Source organism: Pongo pygmaeus, chromosome 1 (assembly GCF_028885625.2).
Source record: "Pongo pygmaeus isolate AG05252 chromosome 1, NHGRI_mPonPyg2-v2.0_pri, whole genome shotgun sequence".
Classification (NCBI taxonomy): domain Eukaryota; kingdom Metazoa; phylum Chordata; class Mammalia; order Primates; family Hominidae; genus Pongo; species Pongo pygmaeus.
In genome coordinates this window covers 182,137,723-182,159,989 of record NC_072373.2, presented here as the reverse complement: position 1 = coordinate 182,159,989, position 22,267 = coordinate 182,137,723, and the positions used below count along the sequence as shown (strand labels likewise).

General features: G+C 35.9%; 1 protein-coding gene across 9 annotated transcripts in view; it reads right to left on the bottom strand.

Moving 5' to 3' along the window:
- The window catches only part of SPATA6 (spermatogenesis associated 6), a 141,914-nt gene that overhangs the window by 36,564 nt on the left and 83,083 nt on the right, over positions 1–22,267 (bottom strand). For 8 of the 9 annotated variants that reach the window (XR_010124697.1, XR_010124698.1, XM_054488707.2 and 5 more), the window contains 2 exons: positions 20,584–20,624; positions 3,563–3,747 (listed from right to left, as the gene is read on the bottom strand). Coding sequence is in view for 7 of the 9 variants with exons in the window: in XM_054488707.2 (XP_054344682.1) it covers positions 3,563–3,747; positions 20,584–20,624 (226 nt within the window). In the remaining 2 variants the exon portion in view is untranslated. The remainder of the gene's footprint in view (positions 1–3,562; positions 3,748–20,583; positions 20,625–22,267) is intronic. The other variant, XM_054488753.2, reaches the window with a different exon arrangement.

Below are 22,267 nucleotides of genomic sequence, written 5' to 3'. Positions count from 1 at the left end.
GTTAAATGGTTTCTTTTCAACACAGATGATATCATCTCTCTAGTCTCAGCTATGAATAAATGCATCTAAAAAATTGAAAAATATGACTATTATTAGAGTCTGGGGGTTGAAATTAAAGATATGAAAGAAGAAACAAAGCATCCTTTCTCTTTTGTATGCCCTTCTCAAATTCAAAACTGACACTAGTATAGATAAACGACTTTATTTCATATAATAATGAAAATTTCTAATTATAACGTATAAAGTGTTATTAATAATTCCCTTATAATGAAATAGGTAAAATGTTGCTATGTTGCTTAAATCTTTGCCTTGTTTTCTTCTCAGTTTGTCCTTTTTTTTTTTTTTGAGACGGAGTCTCGCTCTGTCACCCATGCTGGAGTGCAATGATCTTGGTTAACTGCAACCTCCGCCTCCCAGGTTCAAGCAATTCTCCTGCCTCAGCTTCCTGAGTAGCTGGAATTCCCCGCCACTACACCTGGCTAATTTTTGTATTTTTAGTAGAGAGGTTTCATCATGTTGGTCAGGCCAGTCCCAAACTCCTGACCTCGTGATCCGCCCGCCTTGGCCTCCCAAAGTGCTGGGATTACAGGCATGAGCCCAGTTTGTTCTTAAAAGCTACAATATCATATGTTTATACAAAGTATAAACTACTAAACAGGATAAATGTTTTATACAATCTACTTTAAAGAATGCAATAAGTAATGAATAATCAATTATCTAAATTTTAATCTACTGTATATATAAAAGCAAGTTCTATTGCACCTATGAAAAATACATTAGCAGACTTTGTTATTTGCAATATATATAGCACATCTTGGAAATCTGAGATCCAACTATGCAGCTCTGAGAATCCACTGGATCTCTTCAATGATACTATTAGAGGATCCACTAGTCTGTGCTGTGGGATAAGGAATGTTTGCTTGCCAATCTAATTTCATTTATAAAAGTCAAAACTTGAAGCATGATTCAAAAGAATATCAGCTCCTTTTTCAGTAGATTTGCTAGTATTGCTTGGTCTAATTTTAGTAATAACTCAAAACCTCACACAAATTTTAAATTATAATATTAATATTTACACATTGAGAAGGAAACAACTTCTGAAATATAACACTTATAACCAAAATTAAAACCATTTTATGTTGTGCTAACTTTACTGGAGGAATTTCTTAAATGAGCACAAAGCAAAAACCACCTTCACTATAAATAAAGCAATTCATTTAATTAAAGCCATTGGGAAAGTTTCTAAAAATCTGTTTATATACGTGATTAAGGAGTCAGCACTTTACTGCAATCTTAGAGAAAACTTACTTAATTTCAATAAATATTTACACAGATAAACTGTATGTTCTGCCATACATCATCCACGCAAAACTTCCAATTTTGCCTGGAACATATAATCCACATTTATATCAGTTTAAACTGTTTATTGATTTCAATAGATTGTATAAACACCCTACAAGTATACTGCTTAGTGACCTATAAAAAGCCATTTCAGAGAATGTCTTATATTTAAAGATGAGGTACTAAGTGTTGAAAAGAATAAAATGTTTTTGTTCCCAGGAGTATGTCTTAGACATTTTATCTTCCTTTAGAGACTAGATATTTAGAAAATACACTCAAATCAAAGGTGTTCTGCTTTAGCGAAAGTAAAAAAAGCTCATCTATCATGCCTGCCCCAGAGAGTATACCAATAGAATGTTAATTTGTATAGGTAAATTCAAAACTAAATTGCCATTGTATTCCTTTATTTTAAAATTACCTAACCTTCCTCAAGTTATAGTTAAAATATGTCATGTTTAACATTAGAATCACTCATTTTCTTCTAGCAAAGAACTTACTACATCTATTATCCTGAGTGAAAATAATGTGTAAATGCCACTGCTATCTACTCTAAGCCCTTCCCCACACTGAAATATGAATAAAGGGACAGCTAACTTTAGCTGTCATCAAGGAAGAATTTTTGAATATAGCCTCAATGGCAAATTGATCAATCCAGAAGACTGAGGTCAAAAGCTGGAACAAAATTGCATACAAAGATAAAGTAACACAGAACTAAAATTAATACTGTACTAGAGTGGTAGGTTTACAATTGGAGAGTTCTGCAAAATATGTGAAAAGGTAGAAAAATAAAAGTATTAATAAAAGTAAATAAAAACAAATTTATTTATAAAAGTAAATAATATTTATTTATAAAAGTATTTATAAAAGTTTATTATAAAAGTAAATAAAAACATATCCAAGGAAATACAGATTTAAAAAATTCTGGAAAATTTAGAGATGACAAAGTACCTAATCAACAAAATCACAAGAGATGAATTCTAAAAGTCGGTAAAAAGAAAGGAGCACCAACTATATGTCTAAACAGCTGGGCAGATGAGGAAATCGAGGAAAGTCTCCTGATACTGAGATGCAAGTTACCAACTTCAGCAGAAAAACCTCTCTTCCAGTTTTTCTCCTGAATTTTTGATGTTGTTGTTGTTTGTGTGTGTGCACACCTATGTTAACGATTCCATGATCCCCCACTACCCCGCAACAGGCATGATTCTAATGGACTAGAAGCAACCTTAATCAAAATTCCATATCTCAGGATTAGGGTCTACAACATGCCTCCATATATCCATTATGAATACTTTCAAAGCTAATAAGTAAACAGACAAACCTGTATGTTTAAAATAGATTTGTTTTAATACAGCATCCAAACTAACACACTATTGTTCAAATCATCAGTTTTGAGTTAAACTTTCGATATATTCTCTGCAGTTAATTAAATCTTTGTTAATTATGTCTGATAGACCCAGTACACTATAGGAATCTGGTGTGCTTACTTTAGCTTTCTGACACCAGCTGTAAAGATACATCGATTTCCATGTTGTTCAGTGTCCAGTGTTTCTCTTGCATATAGAAAAAAACTTATATAACTTTTTCACCAGGATTGATTTCTTTTCAACTTATTACAGAAACATGGTTTTCTATATTACTATTTGTGACAGAGGCAAGGAATTTCCTATTTCAATTTTAAAATATATGAAAAGGAACTATTTATTTCACATCCAAATTATAACAGGATCAGACTCTGGTTGCCATAGCATTTTTAAAGGGAGAGCTGGAATCTTTACATGATTAAGATGCTCTTAGGGAGCTGGGGGAAGGTTGTTTGAGGAAACTAGATACCATCTACCAACAATATATAGATAGCCATTATCACTAAATAAAAAATATAATCTGTGTTGTGTTTACACTTAAGGCAAGCCTATAATATCAAATTCCTCTGAATCTACTAAAAACAATCACATATATTACTTTTCACTTTTAAGAACTATAATCTATAATTAAGGTTAATGTGACCCATATCTGGTTAATAAACTCATATCTAGAGAACTGTGCTAAGAAGAAATATCTAACATTATCTAATATGTAATATATTCTAAACAAAAACAATTTAAGCCTTTTAAAATCAAATTACACTTTTATAAATATTCATTTCACATGCATAATTGCTGCTTCCCCTTCTAATACTTATTATTCAAAGATCAGTACAGAAATGAAGACCGCACATAATTACCTTTCCCTGAGAGAAGCTCTATTTAACACAGGGCTTGGAGAATGCTTTGGCATTGTTGAGGGTGCTGAATGGACTAGTAAGGTCCTCGCTGAATGCTGGGGCTTACTACACGACCTTGGGCTCAAATACTCTTCACATTTTTCTAAAGAGTCATCGAAGTCTCTCCCATGGTGTGTCCTGATAACCTATTTTAAAAATTATATATATATAGATATACATACAGATACATATGTATATAACATAATATATAGTAATATAGTATGCATAGTAGTAATATGCGTGTACACACACACACTAATTTTATAAAAGTAATAAAACAAATATATGCCACAGCTATAAAGATAAAACTCAGAATATAGTAATTAGTCACTGTAAGATTAAACATTAAATGTATCAAGATTGTTCATTATATATAAAATTTATAAGACAGTTCAAAAGGCTTTTGAGTAGTAGTGGGGTTCGCATAGGGATGTGTGTATTTAAAACAAAGAATACATCCACATAAACCAAATGGTAGCCTAGTTTAGCTATCAGATCAAACAGAACTAGATTCAAATTCAGGTCTAATACTCATTCACTACTTCATTTGTTCTGGGAATGGACACACGAACAAATCAGGAAAGACAAATGAATAAATGCCTGCTCCTGTGGAACATATATTCTGGTAAAATATATATTCTAATAAGAAGAGATAAATGTAAAACATAAAAACACACCAAGATAAAGAAGTAGAATAGAGTGTGTTAAAGGATATTAAGTAACATGAGAAGCAGGGGGGTTAAGTGCTGATGGGTGGGATGGAAAGATTATGCAAGAAAGGAACTGTAATTTTAAATGGGATAGTCAATAGGAACCTCACTGAGACCTGAAGACCTCAGTAAAGACCATAAGACCTAAGTCACGAAGATTACCTGTGGAAAGACTATGCCAGAAGAGAGAAAAATAAATGCAAAGATCTTGGGAGTAGGAGGAGGACATGCTTGATATTAGCAAGGGAGCCAGTGGAGCTCGACTGGGTAGTAAGAAATGAGGTCAAAAAGGTAGGTTTTGAGAAATTAATCTTTTATTCTGAGAGAAAAATATGTCCTGACTTTTTTCTTCTATACATAGGACATCCCAGGCTATTATATTGAGAATAATCTGCAGAGGGGCCAAGGGCCTTGGCAGGAAATCAGCTAGGAACCTATTATAATAAAATCTGGAAAAGGATGCTGGCTTGGGCCAGAATGACTGCAATGGAGGTGAGAAGTGATCAGATTCAGAATATATTTAGAAGACACAGCCAACAGGTCACAACTGGTCTCCATGTCAAAGATGACACTAAGGTTTTCTGTCCTAATCAACTAGAAGGGTTGGGTTTGTATGAATTAGATATACTCTTCCAATTGTAAGCATAGAAAATTAAGATATTAGGAGTCTAGTTTTGGACATATTAAACTTCACATATCTATTAATCTATTAATCATTCAATATATTAGAGCAGAGTTTGGGGGAAAGTCCAGGATGAAAATTTAAATTGGTAATTACTAGAGTCTAAATGGTATTTAAAGGTATTGCACTGGGTGATATTGCCAAGGAAGTAAAAGTAAATCAAAAGTAGAAAACATCTGAAGAATTAGCCTTGGGAATACTCCAATATTTAGAGGCTTGAAAGACGAAAAGAAAACATTACTGAAGAGTAGCCAGGGAAGAAAGGAAAGAAACAAGAGAATCTGTTGTTTTGGAAGTGAGTAAACAATGTATTTTAAGGAAGGGGGAGTAACTAATGGGTAAATATAACTTGATAGGTCAAGTTAGAAAAGACAGACCTTTGCATGTTAGTAACAGGGAGGTCATCGATAACATCAACAAAAATAGCTTTAATGGAGTGACAAGAGTGAAAATCTGAAGTTGAATTCAAGAGAGAGTAAGAGGAGAGGAATTGGATTCATTTAACAAATATTTGAGTCCCAGTCATGTCCTAAGTTTTGGGACTACAATAGTGAACAAAACAAAGTCTCTGCCTTTAAGAGTTTATGTTATAGCAGTGCTATTTGTTAAATATTTGACCTTTTAGACAGCTATCTAATTCTTCTCAGACTCATTTCCCTCACATGAAAAATACAGTTAATAATAGCTAGCTTACAGATCTTCCATTATTTACTTAAACTATATTGCAGGATGTCTAGGTGTATAAATTAGTTGCCCAATAAATGTATGTCATTTGTTATTAAAACATAAGTCCAGCATAGGTTTTGCTTCAACATTACCATAATTTTCACTATTTTCCAAAATTACAACAAATAATAAGTCAGTGGTCAGCTGAGAGAATCATGCTTTCATTCCAGAGCCTAACAGAATATAGTTCAAATGACTCAATTACAGTCTCCAATAACTGACCAACAAGAAATAAGTGATCAAGATTGAAGAAAAAAATAAAATTGCTCCATTTTTAGCTATTCAGAGACAAAACAAAAACACAGTAAATGTTAAAAACAAGATCAAGGAGGTTGATGGTCAACAATGTAAGTGCACATGTTCAGAGACACAGAATAGGTAGCTCACACCTGTAGTCTCAACTATTCAGGAGGCTGAGGCAGGAGGAATACTTGAGCTCAGGAGTTCTATGTTGCAGTGAGCTATGACTGCACCACTGCACTCCAGCCTGGGTGACACAGCAAGACTCTGTCTCAAAGAAAAAGAAAAAAAAAAAAAAGAAAGAAAAGAAAAGAAAGAAAAATAAAGTGGGAGAAGGTGTCACACTGTTGTTTCTAGAATATATCCAAATATGAGCCACTTTGCCTGGATTATTTTCTTTTTATCAATTTCAATGTCAATTGAGACATGTTACATGGCAGACCACTTCATTTTTATCTGCTAAATTTTCTCCCCAAACTAGTCAACAATGCTTTATATAAAGCCTTTTATAGGTGACTACCACTGAATTTCTTTTTTTTTTTTTTTTGAACTTCAAATTGAAATTGGTTTTTTTTGTTGTTGTTGTTGTTTTTTTCTTTTATTATTATTATTATTATTATACTTTAGGTTTTATGGTACATGTGCGCAATGTGCAGGTAAGTTACATATGTATACATGTGCCATGCTGGTGCACTGCACCCACCAACTTGTCATCTAGCATTAGGTATATCTCCCAATGCTATCCCTCCCCCCTCCCCCCACCCCACAACAGTCCCCAAAGTGTGATGTTCCCCTTCCTGTGTCCATGTGTTCTCATTGTTCAATTCCCACCTATGAGTGAGAATATGCGGTGTTTGGTTTTTTGTTCTTGTGATAGTTTACTGAGAATGATGATTTCCAGTTTCATCCATGTCCCTACAAAGGACGTGAACTCATCATTTTTTATGGCTGCATAGTATTCCATGGTGTATATGTGCCACATTTTACCACTGAATTTCTACCAGAATATTCACTGAGAATCTCTTGAACATGTTAGCTAATATTCAAACCTAAAGAAATACAAAAATTTAAACTCACAATCCAGATGAGACGGGGCATATACAGAAGGATAAATGACAATAAGATATGCTGAAGTGTCAAACACATTCCAATGACAATAACTGCAAAAAGAAATTCAAAGGAATGAAAGACTTCTAATGGTCTTAATGGTGGAGGTCTCACCGAGGAGGCAGAGTTGAAATCAAAGCCATGAGTAGAGGAAAGGAGGAGAAAAGCCATTCAGAATAGGAAAAAGGCACAAGAAAAGATTAGCAAAGATGAAAAATGAGTAATAGTTTGGCTATTTCTATACAAATGTAATAGAGAATATCATAGAGGTGGGAGGGACACATGGTACAAGAATCTTAAATGCTGTAACTCAATAGTATTCAACATTTATTAAGCACCTTCTGCATATAAAGTACCAAACAAAGTAGGGAACAACAATCACGGGTGTTAAATAAATATAACAGTAGAACTCAAAAAAAGTTACAATACAGAATATAAGACATCAAGGACAAGTAATGAGAAAGGAAATTAGAGCTAAATAGACACGAAGTAATTGTGCAATGGCAACACAGTTTGAATGTATTCCTTCCATGGAATTAGAGTGTATGTTTTGGAAAGTCTTTTATCTAAATAAGGGGTTAGGAGGTATAACGAAAGGGTAGGTGTCTTTGATAAGAATCCATTTCAAACTTAAAGCCTTCAGCCTTAGCTTAAAAAATGTTTCCATAGCTCTTATGAGTTTCCCTTAGATTATTTCCTTTCAAAAGCTAAATGGAATATTATCTCTTTAGCTCATCACAGAAGGGTTATATTTCTTGAGTGTATCTTCAATAATACTGGCTTAGAGTCCAAAAACTTGAGTTCAAATCCCTGCTGTTTATGAGACCCTGAGCAAGTCATTTACCCTATTGAGGCTTTAGCTTCCTTACCTATAAACTGAAGACACAATCTTACAGATTTGACACAAAAATTAAATGAAAGAAAAGTGAAAACACTAGTGGAGAGCTTGGCTCATAAAGATAATTTTCTTCTGTGTATAGCATTTATACTTCAGCATAAAAAAGTCCTTTTTTTACATTTATGAAAAGATTTTTTTAAATGACTTTCTATGAACCCACAAATGCAACAGTTTCAATATGGCAAATGCTAAAATGTATCAAGATAAAAAAATAACTAATATTTTTAAACTAATCTGAAACTGGTACAGGTAAAAAAGGAAACTTCATATACTAAATTCATTTGATTAATGACATGCTCTTCAAATCTATGATACGTAGAGTTTTTATACCACACGTATGAAATAAGATTCCTGAAAAGTTGCTTACACAGTAAGTTGACAAATCATATTAATGGCCATAAAAATGTTATATTTACAAAAACCTCAAGGTCAAATTAGTGTGGGTGAGAATTAACTACTACAAATAATGGGAAATAGAAAATTCAGTTACTCAACAAATATTTGTTGTAAGCCTATATAGTGTCTAGTATCACACACTATTCTCTAAAGTTTCTCTTCTGTCATAGGGCAGAAGAGTTCAGAAATAAATACAAATAATTCAAATGGAATTAGCTGAGAAGTAGCTGAGAATAAGGACCACAGGACAAAAGTACAGTGCAGGTACAACTTGCAGGATGGCCAGAGGAAAGTATGGTTCTGAAAGGGGAAAAAGTAGATATGGGTAACTGAAATCAGTTTCTCAGTCTTGCCAAGAAGATTCCTTAGTGAATCTTACATCTAGTAAATGATCAATTCCTATCTTATCTGATTTAAACATTCATATGTACACTATCTGATTTGGTTTAAGTAAGATGTACTTTTTTTACACTGAAGCCGAATTAAAAAGATATTCTAAAATAATACAATAAGAAAATAATTCCCAAATATATCAGTTCTTGAGGGGAACCCATCCCCTCTTAGACCACTGTTCTATTCACTTACATATAAAAAATTTTTTAAATCCTCACAACAACCTTATGAGGTAGACGTTTTTATTATCTGTACTTTATTGGTAAGAAAATAAAAGCAAAATCAAACAGCTGTTAAGCAGTAGGGGTTCCAGACCAATTATATATGAGGAATCTATGGCAGAAACAAATTGCAAACTCTCATAGCCCAAGCCTAACAGGATTTCTACAAGGAAAGTCCCACAAAGGATGGGCTCACAATATGATTTACCAATAATCCAATATACACAGCTAAGGAACAAACTGACAAACTTTCTGAGAAAGAAAGAAAACATTCCCAACTAAAGTTATAATGTGATCACAACAATGCTACCAAATCATTCAAGGACAGTACAAGAAAGGATAATTATAGGCCACCCTCAGTTGTGGCCATATATGGAAAAATCATAACTAAAATATTTTAATTCAGGAATGTTAAAGAATAAGCTAGAAGAACACAACATGACAAGGCAGTTTATTCAAATAATACAAGGATGAATTATCATTAGAAAATTTATCAATTCACCATAAAAAAATTATCATCTCAACAGGTGCTGGAAACAGCATTTGATAATATTCAATATCCATTCATTTTATATATATATATTCTATTCAAACAAGGAATTTCAAGGGAACTTCCTTAACTTGCTAAAGGATAGCTAACAAAACTTTACTGCAAATAATATTTATATGTGTGGAAATTTATAGATGATCCTATCAAAGACAAGAATACACACTACATTAGTCTATACTACAGCATGTTAGGCAATACTACAGTAGCAAATTAAGTTTGAAAATCAACTGCTTGACATCATAAACATTCATTTTTCCTCCACTCTATGGTAACACAGTTTAGCAAGAGAAATTATACAAAACTGCCCAAGGACTCATGCTGATAAAACATGCTAAACAAATTATAACTGTACTATCTAGAACCTGAAGCTTCATTGTCACTGTAACAATAAGAGTGTTTGCATTAGTGCATTTTCATGCTGCTGATAAAGACACACACAAGACTGGGAAGAAAAGGAGGTTTAATTAGACTTACAGTTCCACATAGCTGGAGAGGTTTCGCAATCATGGCTGAGGGTGAAAGGCACTTCTTACAGGGTGGCGGCAAGAGAGAATGAGGAAGAAGCAAAAGCAGAAACCCCTGGTAAACCCATCAGATCTCATGACACTTATTTACTATCATGAGAGCAGCATGGGAAAGACAAGCCCCCATGATTCAATTTCCTTCCCCTAGGTCCCTCCTACAACATGTGGGAATTCTGGGAGATACAATTCAAGTTAAGATTTGCATGGGAACACAGCCAAACCATATCATTCCACCCCTGGCACCTCCAAATATCATGTCCTCACATTTCAAAACCAATCATGCCTTCCCAACAGTCCCCCAAAGTCCGAACTCATTTTAGCATTAACCCAAAAGTCCACAGTCCAAAGTCTCATCTGAGACAAGGCAAGTCCCTTCTGCCTATGAACCTGTAAAACCAAGAACAAGCTAGTTACTGCCTAGACACAATGGGGGTACAGGTATTGTACCTGTATACATAATACAGCTGTTCCAAATGAGAGAAACTGGCCATAATACATAAATACAGCTGTTCCAAATGAGAGAAACTGGCCAAAACAAAGGGGTTACAGGGCCCATGCAAGTCCGAAATCCAGTGGGGCAGTCAAAGCTTAAAGCTCCAAAATGAACTCCTTTGACTCCATATCTCACATCCAGCTCACACTGATGCAAGATGTGGGTTCCCATGGTGTTAGGCAGCTCCACCCCTGTGGTTTTGCAGGATACAGTCTCTCTCCTGCTGCTTTCACGGGCTGGCATTGTGTCTGTGGCTTTTCCAGGCGCATGGTGCAAGCTGTCAGTAGATCTACCATTCTGGGATCTGGAGGATGGTGGCCCTCTTTTCACACTCCACTAGGCAGTGCCCCAGTAGGGACTCTGTGTGGGGGCTCCTCTGCACTGCCTTAGCACAAGCTCTCCATGAGGGCTCTGCCCCTGCAGCAAATTTCTGCCTGGGCATCCAGGAGTTTCCATACATCTTCTGAAAACTAGGCAGAGGTTCCCAAACCTCAATTCTTGACTTCTGTGCACTCACAGGCTCAACACCACATGGACGCTGCCAAGGCTTGGGAATTCCACCCTCTGAAGCCAGAGCCCGATCTGTACATAGGCCCCTTTAGCCATGGCTTGAGTGGCTGAGACACAGAGCACCAAGTCCCTAGGCTGCACACAGCACAGGGACCCTGGGCCCAGCCCATGAAACCACTTTTTCCTACTGGACCTCTGGGCCTGTGATTGGGAGGGGCTGCCATGAAGGTCTCTGACATGACCTGGAGACATTTTCCCTATGGTCTTGGGGATTAACATTAGGCTCCTTGCTACTTATGCAAATTTCTGCAGCTGGCTTGAATTTCTCCCCAGAAAACAGGTTTCTCTTTTCTGTCGCATAGTCAGGCTGCAAATTTTCCAAACTTTTATGCTCTGCTTCCCTTATAAAACAGAATGCCTTTAATAGCACCCAAGTCACCTCTTGAATGCTTTGCTGCTTAGAAATTTATTCCGCCAGATACCTTAAATCATCTTTCTCAAGTTCAAAGTTCCACAAATCTCTAGGGCAGGGGCAAAATGCCACCAGTCTCTTTATAAGAGTCACCTTTATTCCAGTTCCCAAAAAGCTTCTCATCTCCATCTGAGACCACCTCAGCCTGGATTTTATTGTCCATATCGCTATCAGAATTTTTGCCAAAGCCATTCAACAAGTCACTAGGAAGTTCCAAACTTTCCCACATTTTCCTGTCTTCTTCTGAGCCTTCCAAACTGTTCCAACCTCTGCCTGTTACGCAGTTCCAAAGTCGCTTCCACATTTCTAGATATCTTTTCAGCAATGCCCCACTCTACTGGTACCAATTTACTGTATTAGTCTGTTTTCCACTGCTGATAAAGACATACACAAGACTGGGAAGAAAAGGAAGTTCGACTTACAGTTCCATATGGCTGGGGAGGTTTCACGTTCATGGCTGAGGGCAAAAGGCACTTCTTACATGGCGGCAGGAAGAGAGAAGGAGGAAGAAGCAAAAGCAGAAACCCCTGATAAACCCCTCAGATCTCTTGACACTTACTTACTATTAGGAGAATAGCATGGGAAAGACCAGTCCCTATGATTCAATTACTTCCCCCTGGGTCCTTCCCACAACATACGGGAATTCTGGGAGATACAATTCAAGTTGAAGTTTGGGTGGGGACGCAGCCAAACATATCAATGTTTATATTAACTCTTCTATGCTTTGCCCTGGAACTGATCTACATAATTTCCACGCACAGTCTATTGGCTAGAACTAGGCCCCATCTACCTGCAATTAGGCTTAGAAGTATGGGAAAGTGTGTGTATAGCCAATAAGTAAGAAATGTCTCTGCCACATTCACTATTGCCACTTTTATTTGCAGTATTGAAGATCCTGGTAAGCTGAGACAAATATTATGAAAGGCAAAAATAAAATTCTTTATATGTAGATGATAAGTTTACCTCTATAAAAAAATCCAAGAACATCTATTACAAGATTGTCATACAAAAATCAATTCCAAACCTATACATCAGTAAAACAACAAAAATGTAATTTTACTAAAAAAAAAGGTCCATTCACAATAGGAACAAGCCATAAGGTTTCCAGGAATATGTCTAATAAACAATGTACAACACACTAATAGAAAAACATATAACTTTAGTGAGACATGAGAACTGAGACCATTTGCATTCATATGACTTAACTATCAGAACAAAGAACTAAGACCTACCTACTACAACATGACATTCTCATGAGTTCCTCAATTCTTGCCCAGGAAAATAAAGCTATAAACCAGTAAATAACTTTGTTATTTTCTTCAAGACCTTCCCATAAATCATTTACCTGAGCAACAGACTGCTCAATCATCAATCAGCTACCTTCTCCAAACAACAGATTCTGAATCCTGGCAAACAGTTCCCTTCTTAGGACAATAGATCACTCAACTGAACAAATCCCTTCCTTATCAAAATAGTGTTTACTTGTCAAGACTTTCTTTAAGACCCATGCCTTAATTCCATTAATCCTAAACTTTTGTATCACAAACTTTGCCTACTAGAATGTCACAGTGAAAGCTCTCTTAAAACACTCAAGCCCAGTTCCCTAAACCACATAAATATCAGCCACTAACCTTCCTCTTTCAGAGACAACACTAAGACTGTCAAGGTGGTGCTCTCCCATACTGTATTACGTCATAAACTCAGCTTTGCATATCAACAGGTTATTCGGTTATTGTGATGGACTTCTGACCAGATGGCAGCTGACAATTCTAGAAGTCCAATAAGATCCAATAGGCCCTTTTGCTGCCACAGCTAAGATCTTCAACTTAGAAATACCAAATTCCTCTGTGACTTCTTTTAGCCTCTCTCTTCAGGGGTCTCTCTGGCTCCAATGGTGAAGTGGGTCTTGGTACTGAGTCTCAGCTCCAATTTCCTTTGGTTAAGCTCTCAATCACTGAGTTACCCTGTCTTTCAGAAATGCAGAAGACTTTCAGTAATCTATTAATTATCTGACCATATTTGCAAATTTGTATGCCAGGGAGAAATCTGTCTCATTACTAACAATACTAATATGTATCTCTTTGTCTTTGTCACTTTTTGAGGGAAGTCTATAAAAGAAAGTTCCTAGAGAAGTAAACAGACAAAAGCCACTAAACCCATTTTTGAGCCAGGCCCAAAGACTCACAGGTTCAGCTGTTCTCATTGTACCAACATCCTTACAGTAAAATCTTTGCCCTGAGTCACTTGTAAAAATATCATGAAAACGTTCCTCTGTTTTGTTTTGTTAATTGTTTTCTTCATGAGAGAAATTTCCTCTGGGAGAGACTGCCTCCAAATCTCCCATGTTTCTAGAATTGCAAATCTGTCCAGTCTTCAATCTGAAATAAGCAACTATTAAAATGAGGGCAAAGACAAAATGCGCACAAGTAATATATTTGACCAACACCGCCAGACTCATGGATTTATTTCAGTCTAGGTCCATGCCCCTTCCAAGTTATATTCAAGCTTCCTACATGTATTCATACTAGAACTTTAAATTATACACTTATTTTTCTAAACAGCATGATTTCACCAAGGATATTTTAGACTTACAATGGCAACTTTGGAGAATTTTTTATATAAATAAAACTGTTTGTTTGAAAGGTACCTTAACATGGAAAGAAGCAAAATCTCACACATCCAATGGTCTATATTTCCTAATTGCTATGACAAAATTTATTTTTTAATCCAGATTCTAAAAATTCCTTCCTTAAAAGATTTGCTAGCCAAGGCAAATTAAAAATATAAAATGTTAAAACCATTTGCCTTTGAGATGCCTTCACTATTTGAAAGATACAGCATTTATCCCACTATTCCTTATCTCGTGTCATGTTCCTCCATCACCCTCAGGCCTCTATCCTTCCTTTTGCCTGCTTTCCTTTTCATCTGACCTGCTAGAAACAAAAGTTCAGTAACTTCTTAAAGGTAAATCCCCTTCAGAATGGGACAAGTGTCATGTGGTTGATTTTTAAGCACTGGTCTGTTGATTTTTAAGCTTCTGAGATGAAAACCAATGCCAAAGACTCTCCAAAGCCTAAACAAGATAAACAGGAATTTGCAGAAAAATTTAGAATTCTGTGAACTCCAACCTAGTCCTTGTACATTTTCCTGTATCAATAAATGGTATCATCAAACACTGAGTTGTGAAAATCAGAAATCTAACAATTTTTCTTAACATTGCAGAGGTAAGTTCCTTTCAATGCTCTCTGATTTCAAAGCCTTCCTGGCTATTTTTGCCTAGCTCCTGGAATTTAAAAAAAAAAAAAAAAAGCCTAGAGGTATTTTTACTGGGATCTTGCTGATTTTTAAATTAGGTAGAGAACATCTTCAAAACATCAAATTTTTCTCTATGAGAACACATTCAGTCATGTGTTCTCATTGTCAAGCATGCATTGCTTAACAATGGGGATACCTTCTGAGAAATACGTCATTAGGCGATTTTGTCACCATGCAAACATCATAGAGTGTACTTACATAAATCTAGATGGTATAGTCTACAACATACCTAGGCTATAATGGTATAGCCTATTGTACCTAGGCTACAAACCTGTACAACTTGTTACTGTACTGAATGCTGTAAGCAATTTTAACAGAATGATAAGGATTTGTGTATCAGACCTAAACATAGAAAAAGTATATCAAAAATAGACATTATAATCTTACGACTGTCATATTTGTGGTCCATCGCTGACCAAAACATCATCACACAGCACTTCTTTTCCATTTTTCAGGTCTACTTTTCCAACATTAATTCTAAATATCTGTCTAATATCTCTACGGCTATCACCCTCCATTACTACCGCCCCAATCTAACCTATCACTCTCACCTTGACTATTCAATGGCCTACTAACTTGGCTACCAGCATCCACTCTTTTCTCAGTCCATTCATTTTCCATACTGCAATTCAGAGTGATATTTTCAAAGTATAAATCTCGCCATGTCACCTTGCTGTTTAAAATCATTTCATTTGCTCCCATTGTACTTAGGATAATTACCAAAATCTCCAATATGGCCTAAAAGATTTAATCCCTACCTACTTCTACAGGCTCAATTTACACCATGTACCTATTCATGTCTTTACTTCCAGCAACACCAATATTTTAGTTGCTTAGCCACTGAACCTTAATAGATGCTATTTTCCCTTTTCTATTGCACATGCTCTTCCCTCCCCTTTTCATAAACTCCTATTCATCTTCATAAGCTCAACATCCTCAAAATACCTTTTCCATTCTCCTCAACCAGGTCAAACCATCTCAGTACATAATGTCAGAGCATTATGTATGTCCTCCATGATATGTATCACAGTACATATGAATGTTTGTGATTTTCTTAGTATGTCTTCTTCCTTCACTACCATGAAATATCCATGAGGGCACAGACGATTTCTAGTTTTGCTAATTTTCTATTTCTAGCATAATAGTGTCAGTCACATAATCTTTTTTAAAGAGATAAAGAGATATTAGCAGGGGAATGGAACAGAGTATTATAGGTGTAATAGAAATGGCTGGCTGCCCACAATTCAGCTTTCCCTCTTCCAGAGTAAAATTGTTGCTAAGAAGCGATCTCTGCATCTAGGTGAGAGAATGTGATTAGTTATTGGCAATAGAAAGTAGGCAAGAATGGTGTGTTAATCCCAGGCCCAGGTGTTTAAGAAACAGATATGGCTTCTCCATATTTTCCATCATCTTCCACCATGTGAAGAAGACACCAAGGCCTCAGGGTGAGCCAAAGCCATAAGATGGGTCAGAGCATGGAGAAAATAGCATACAGATCGAAAGTATCCTCAATTTAATTGTTATGTAATTAAAAACTAAATTTCTATTATATTAAGCTTCCAACAGTTGGAGGCTTACTGGTATATCAAATAGTATTACCCCAATGAGTTTACAAATTGTTATCTTAATGTACTAGCCTTATCAGAAATCAATATATGCATTGGCTTATCAGTTGGGGGCAGGCAGCATGTGGAACAGCTATTTTCGAATAGAAAATTTAAGATGTCTGTAATGCAGTGGCAAAATATTTAATAAAACTATAGCCTACAATAGCTTGAAAGGCAGATCACATGGTTTGCAAGCTTGTATCTCTAGGGAAATAAATTGGAAGAACAGTACTTTGTGCTGGCTTTTATTTGTATTTAGCAAGGTGTATTAGTCTGTTTTCACACTGCTGATAAAGACATACACAAGACTGGGTAGAAAAAGAGGTTTAATTGGACTTACAGTTCCACATGGCTGGGGAGGCCTCAGAATCATGGTGGGAGGCGAAAGGCACCTCTTACAAGATGGCGGAGAGAAAAATGAGGAAGAAGCAAAAGCGGAAAGCCCTGATAAACCCATCAGATCTCATGAGACTTATTCACTGTCACGAGAATAACATGGGAAAGATCGACGCTCACGGTTCAATCATCTCCCCCTGGGTACCTCCCACAACATGTGGGAATTCTGGGAGATGCAATTCAAGTTGAGATTTGGCTGGGGACACAGCCAAACCATATCACAAGGGATTTCAAGAAAGTGGTAAGCTCATATGGAATCAACCTAATTGCCTATCAATTGGTAAATGGATAAAGAAAATGTAGTATACACACACACATACAATGGTATACTATTCAGCCTTTAAAAAGAAGAAAGTCTTGTCATTTATTATACAACAACATGAACCTGGAAGACATAATGTTAAGTTAAATACAATAGGCACAGAAAGACAAATGTCACATGATCATGCTTACATGTTATATTAGTCTGTTTTCACATTGCTATAAAGACATACCCAAGACTGGTAATTTTTAAAGAAAAGAGGTTTAATTGACTCACAGTTCTGCATGGTTGGGGAGGTCTCAGGAAACTTACAATCATGGCAGAAGGAGAAACAAGCACATCTTACATGGTGGCAGGCAAGAGAGAGCAAGCAACAGTGGGGAAAACTGCTTATCAAACCATCAGAACTCGTGAGAACTCACTATCACGAGAACAGCAAGGGGGTAACCGCCTTCATGATCCAGTCACCTCTCTCTCTCGACAGGTGGGAATTGTCCATCTCTTAACATGTGGGGATTACAATTCGAGATGAGATTTGGATGGGGACACAGAGCCAAACAATATCACATGTGGAATCTAAAAAAGTTAAACTCATAGAAGCAGAAAACAGAATGGTGGTTGCCAGGGGGGCGTTGGGGTATGGTGGGCAGAATGCAGAATGTACTCTTTGGTCAAACAGTACAAAGTTTCAAGTAGACAGGATGAAAAAATTCTGGAGATCTATTTTACAGCATTATCATGGTGACATAATAAATGAAAATCCAGTATTATACGCTTTACATGCATGATAGCCTTTAAAAATACAATGGAAATAAAACTCACCATGATAAATGAAATTGCAGTATCATATGCTTTACGTGTATGATAGCCTTAAAAATTGTGAAAATAAAACTCACTACAACAAATAAGTATGTGAAGTAATAGACATGTTAAGTAGCTTAATTTAATCATTCCACAACATATACATATATGAAAACATCATGTTGTACCGTAAGTACATAAAATTTTTCTCAATTATACCTTAATAAAGCTGGAGAAAAAAGAAAAAGTGAGAATCTCAGGAAAGAACCCTCTTGCCTATGCAAAGTACATTCATTCAAAGAACTCATGCAAGGTCCTACTTTTCTAGAAAATGTTCTGCGAGCACTTCCAGCTTCATGGCTCTTTTCCATATAGAAGTCCTAAAGTGTTCTATTACCTGAATATTTATTAACTAACTACTATGTACCTACATGAAAATAATCTTTTTATTTTCATGTTCAATGCTGCAGATATATTTATATGAAAATCTACCTCTTGAATACAAAAATAATCCTGTGAACTTACCACCTACTACCCCCCAAAGGGAAGCCCTGATATTAAGGAATCCAGAGATGGGAGTGGGAAGGAATTAAAGGGGTTGAAATGCAGTTTTTGGTGAAATTCATTTGGAAAAGAGGGCTCTTAATACCTGTCTTTAAATGGACCAGTCAACTTACAGCAGGATTATACCCACCTTAGGATAAAGATTAGTACTTGCCCTTCATTCTATATTTGTATAGATCTGGTTTACTTGTTTTCCCTTAGTAATCCACTCACATAATATGCATATGTTAGGAATTCCTACTATATGTCAGACAATATGCTAGGTACTACCAATTATTATCATTAAGCAAGATCAATAGGTCCTTTGCCATATTGCTTATGTTTGTGTGTATAACAAATACCAATGTGCATGTGTATGTGTTTGCATAAATTTTAAATGTTAGGATGGGACTGGACTAAGTTAATTATTCCAGGACCCCTCTCTTCTAGTGAGGGCCTTAAAAAAGGAACAACTCTATATATAAACACTATACAGCAGCAGTCCCCAACCTTTTTGGCACCACGAACCAGTTTTGTGGAAGACAATTTTTCCATGAACTGGTGGGGGGCGGGGAGGATGTCTGGTTTCAGAATGAAACTGTTCCACCTCAGATTATCAGGCATTAGTTAGATTCTCACAAAGAGCACACAACCTAGATCCCTAGTATGCACAGCACAGTAGGGTTCGTGCTCCTATGAGAATCTAATGCTGCCACTGATCTGACAGGAGGTGGAGCTCAGGCCATAATGCTCACTCACCTGCCACTCACCTCCTGTGGCGTGGCCCAGTTCCTAACAGGCCACAGACCACTACTCGTCTGTGGCCTGGGGGCTGGGGACTCCTGCTACACAGGAAGAACCCTATCTATTTAAGTGTTATATTCATAGTCTACACTAGTGCCTCTCAATTATGAATCCTTAGATAGGTGGCAAAAGAGATGCATAAGAATCACCCAGAAACTTGGTAAAAATAGAAAATTCCAGTCTCCATACTCAGCAATTTCAATTTAGTAGGCTTAGAATAAATATTTATAAAGCTTCACCTAGATGATTCTGACACTGGTAGATCTGTGTCCCTAAACAGTGCCTTGACTCATTATTTAATTGTGCTATACTTCTTTTATCATAGTCAAAGTATGGCAAAGTATTGTGGTATTCAGTACCAGTTGCACAAAATAGTTTAATAGTAGCACAAAATAGTTTAAGAAAATAAATAGTTTAAGTAAGTACATAAACAATGATATTTTAAGAAAAGCTATGGTTTTTCTTTTCTTTTCCCACATATAATAACACTTATTATCAAGATGCTTTCACTTAGGGACAGAAAAGATAAGCTATGAGACAGTTCTTCTCAAAATGTAGGACATGGGCTACAGGTGATATAGCAAATAATAATGGTATCCAAAATGATTTTAGAAGATATACAGATTTTACATGGCACATGAACATACATGAAATAATACTGAATCACCAGAAAAAACATATTTTCAATTCTCTTTCAATAAGAAATTCTCAGTTAGCTATTGGTATGCCTTTTACACCTCTCTACCATTATTTCTCATTTTAAGAAACAGAGAGCATGCCTCAGAGCCTTTAGCAAAACACTATCTAGCCAAAATTTAGAAACATTGCTTTGTTGTCACTGTATTTTCAAGGCTGTCATAGATGTAAAGCATGTGATACTGGATTTTCATTTATCATGGTGAGTAAACAAACAGAAAGAAAGTGAATTTAAGGAAAAGAGCATAAAATATATGCAAATACTGCAAAAGGTATACATACATATACCTGCAAAAATTATGAGGGTGCTTTGTGAATGACTGAAATTTGGAAATAATACCATGTAAGGTATTACTGAATATAACAACTGATTTCTCTCTCTCATGCACACACGTAAACATAGATTAACATATTCAATAATTAATACAAATGAATAACCAAAAGCCAAAAAATACTTGTACAAAGACATTAAATGTACCGCCTAAGTAACCAAAATAACATTATATGACAATTATTGTTTTTACATTTTTTACTAAATGAATTTGATAATCCCTATATGATATACATATATGAAACAGACTTGTGTTGTTGTCTGAAAGCCAGAACAATTATTATTCAACAATTCATTCTACATACCTTATAATCCTTGGGTTGGCAGCAGCCAAGATGAGAATGATCTGAAAAAGGAAGTACAAAACAAAGTTTAAATTTGGTTTCATCTTTGATTTTTAATACTATCATTGTTTCTACAATTATAATTCACTCAGAATATTTCAGAGATACTTCAAAATCCTTCAACGGTGTTACAACAGAAAGGATAATACTCCAATTAGTTAAAATTTGTATTAGTTCTTCAGCAATTAAATGATTTCACAAATACTATTTTCATTTGAAAATAGCAGGAAATATCTGAATACAGAAAGGAGTAACTTTTAGTTGATAAACCAATTTGTGTCTATGAAATGAATAGGGTTTAGTTGATAATCAATTTATGATGAAATATAATTTGTATTCACAGATTTGACAGATATTGTCAAGCTATATGTTTCCTATTCTTATACTCCATTCTAGATTCAGGTGTAAAGAAACAGGACCAGCTTTAGAGGGTGGTGGCATACAGTAGTTTATAGACCTTGTTGACAAATAAATCTGCATTATACATTCCAGGCCCAAGCACCTTGGGCATATAACTTGATCTCTCTAAGTCTCAGATTCCTAATATGTCTGATGTGCCTCTTTCATAATACTGTTTTAAAGATTATGTAAGATCTTACACGTAAGGCACTAAAATAGAAATCAACTATTATTACTAATACCATCATCAACAACAACATCATTACTATCAAATGTAAACTCAAACAAGCAGGGGTTCAATTTCAAATTCTGCCACTTATTAAATATAGTATTCTGGTCCAACTATATAAAGACAATTGATCTGTTTCATGCCTCATTTTTAAGAGTATGAAAACAATGCCTACCTTTTATCAGAGAGTCAGAGTGATGATAACATGATACACTTTGTGAAAATCCCCAGAAAAGTATCTATCACATAGTGGATTTTAAAACTAATTCTAAATTTATCCGCAAGATAATAACCACTACATTCTACATGTAGATTTGGAGCTTTACTAATTACTTAAAGGAATAAGCTTTCAAAAATCAACTTTTATTATAACAACTTATAATATCTGTTACATTGACAGAAAAGAAAATAAGAACCAGAGACAATCAGTTTGCAGCTTCAAGATAGTTGACTAGGGGCATTTTGTACTCTCTTCCTCCACTAAGAAAAACCAAAAGAGCGGATAGATAATCATACATTGAATAGATCAGCCAATAGAGAATACTGGAATCCAAAAGGAAACTGGCAGACAACACCTAAAGCAACGAAGGAGAAGGAAGCAAGATGGCCTGTACAGTGAGGACTGGCACCCAAGAGATATTTCTCAATACAGAGAAAAGGTAAGTGAGAGACTCTCAGCTGTCCACATTATCACCATAGATCCCTACAATACCAGGCCACTGAAGAGCTCCTCAACCCTCGTGAGCCCTGACAGTAACATAAGGAGCTGCCGGGAGATTGTACCATGCACTGCCCAAGAGAGAATGCTTCCCCTGGGTCCCTCATGTTCCCTGAGACTTAAGTAGCTATGGCAAGGCACCACTTTAGAACTCCCTCCCCTACAGACTGTGAGCTGTCCTGGAGCCCAGTGGCAGCAGGGCTGCCCCCAGGACTTAGAAACAAGCGGTCACAAGCTACTGGATGTAGGGCTGTATTAGTCCATTTTTACACTGCTAATAAAGACATACCTGAGAATGG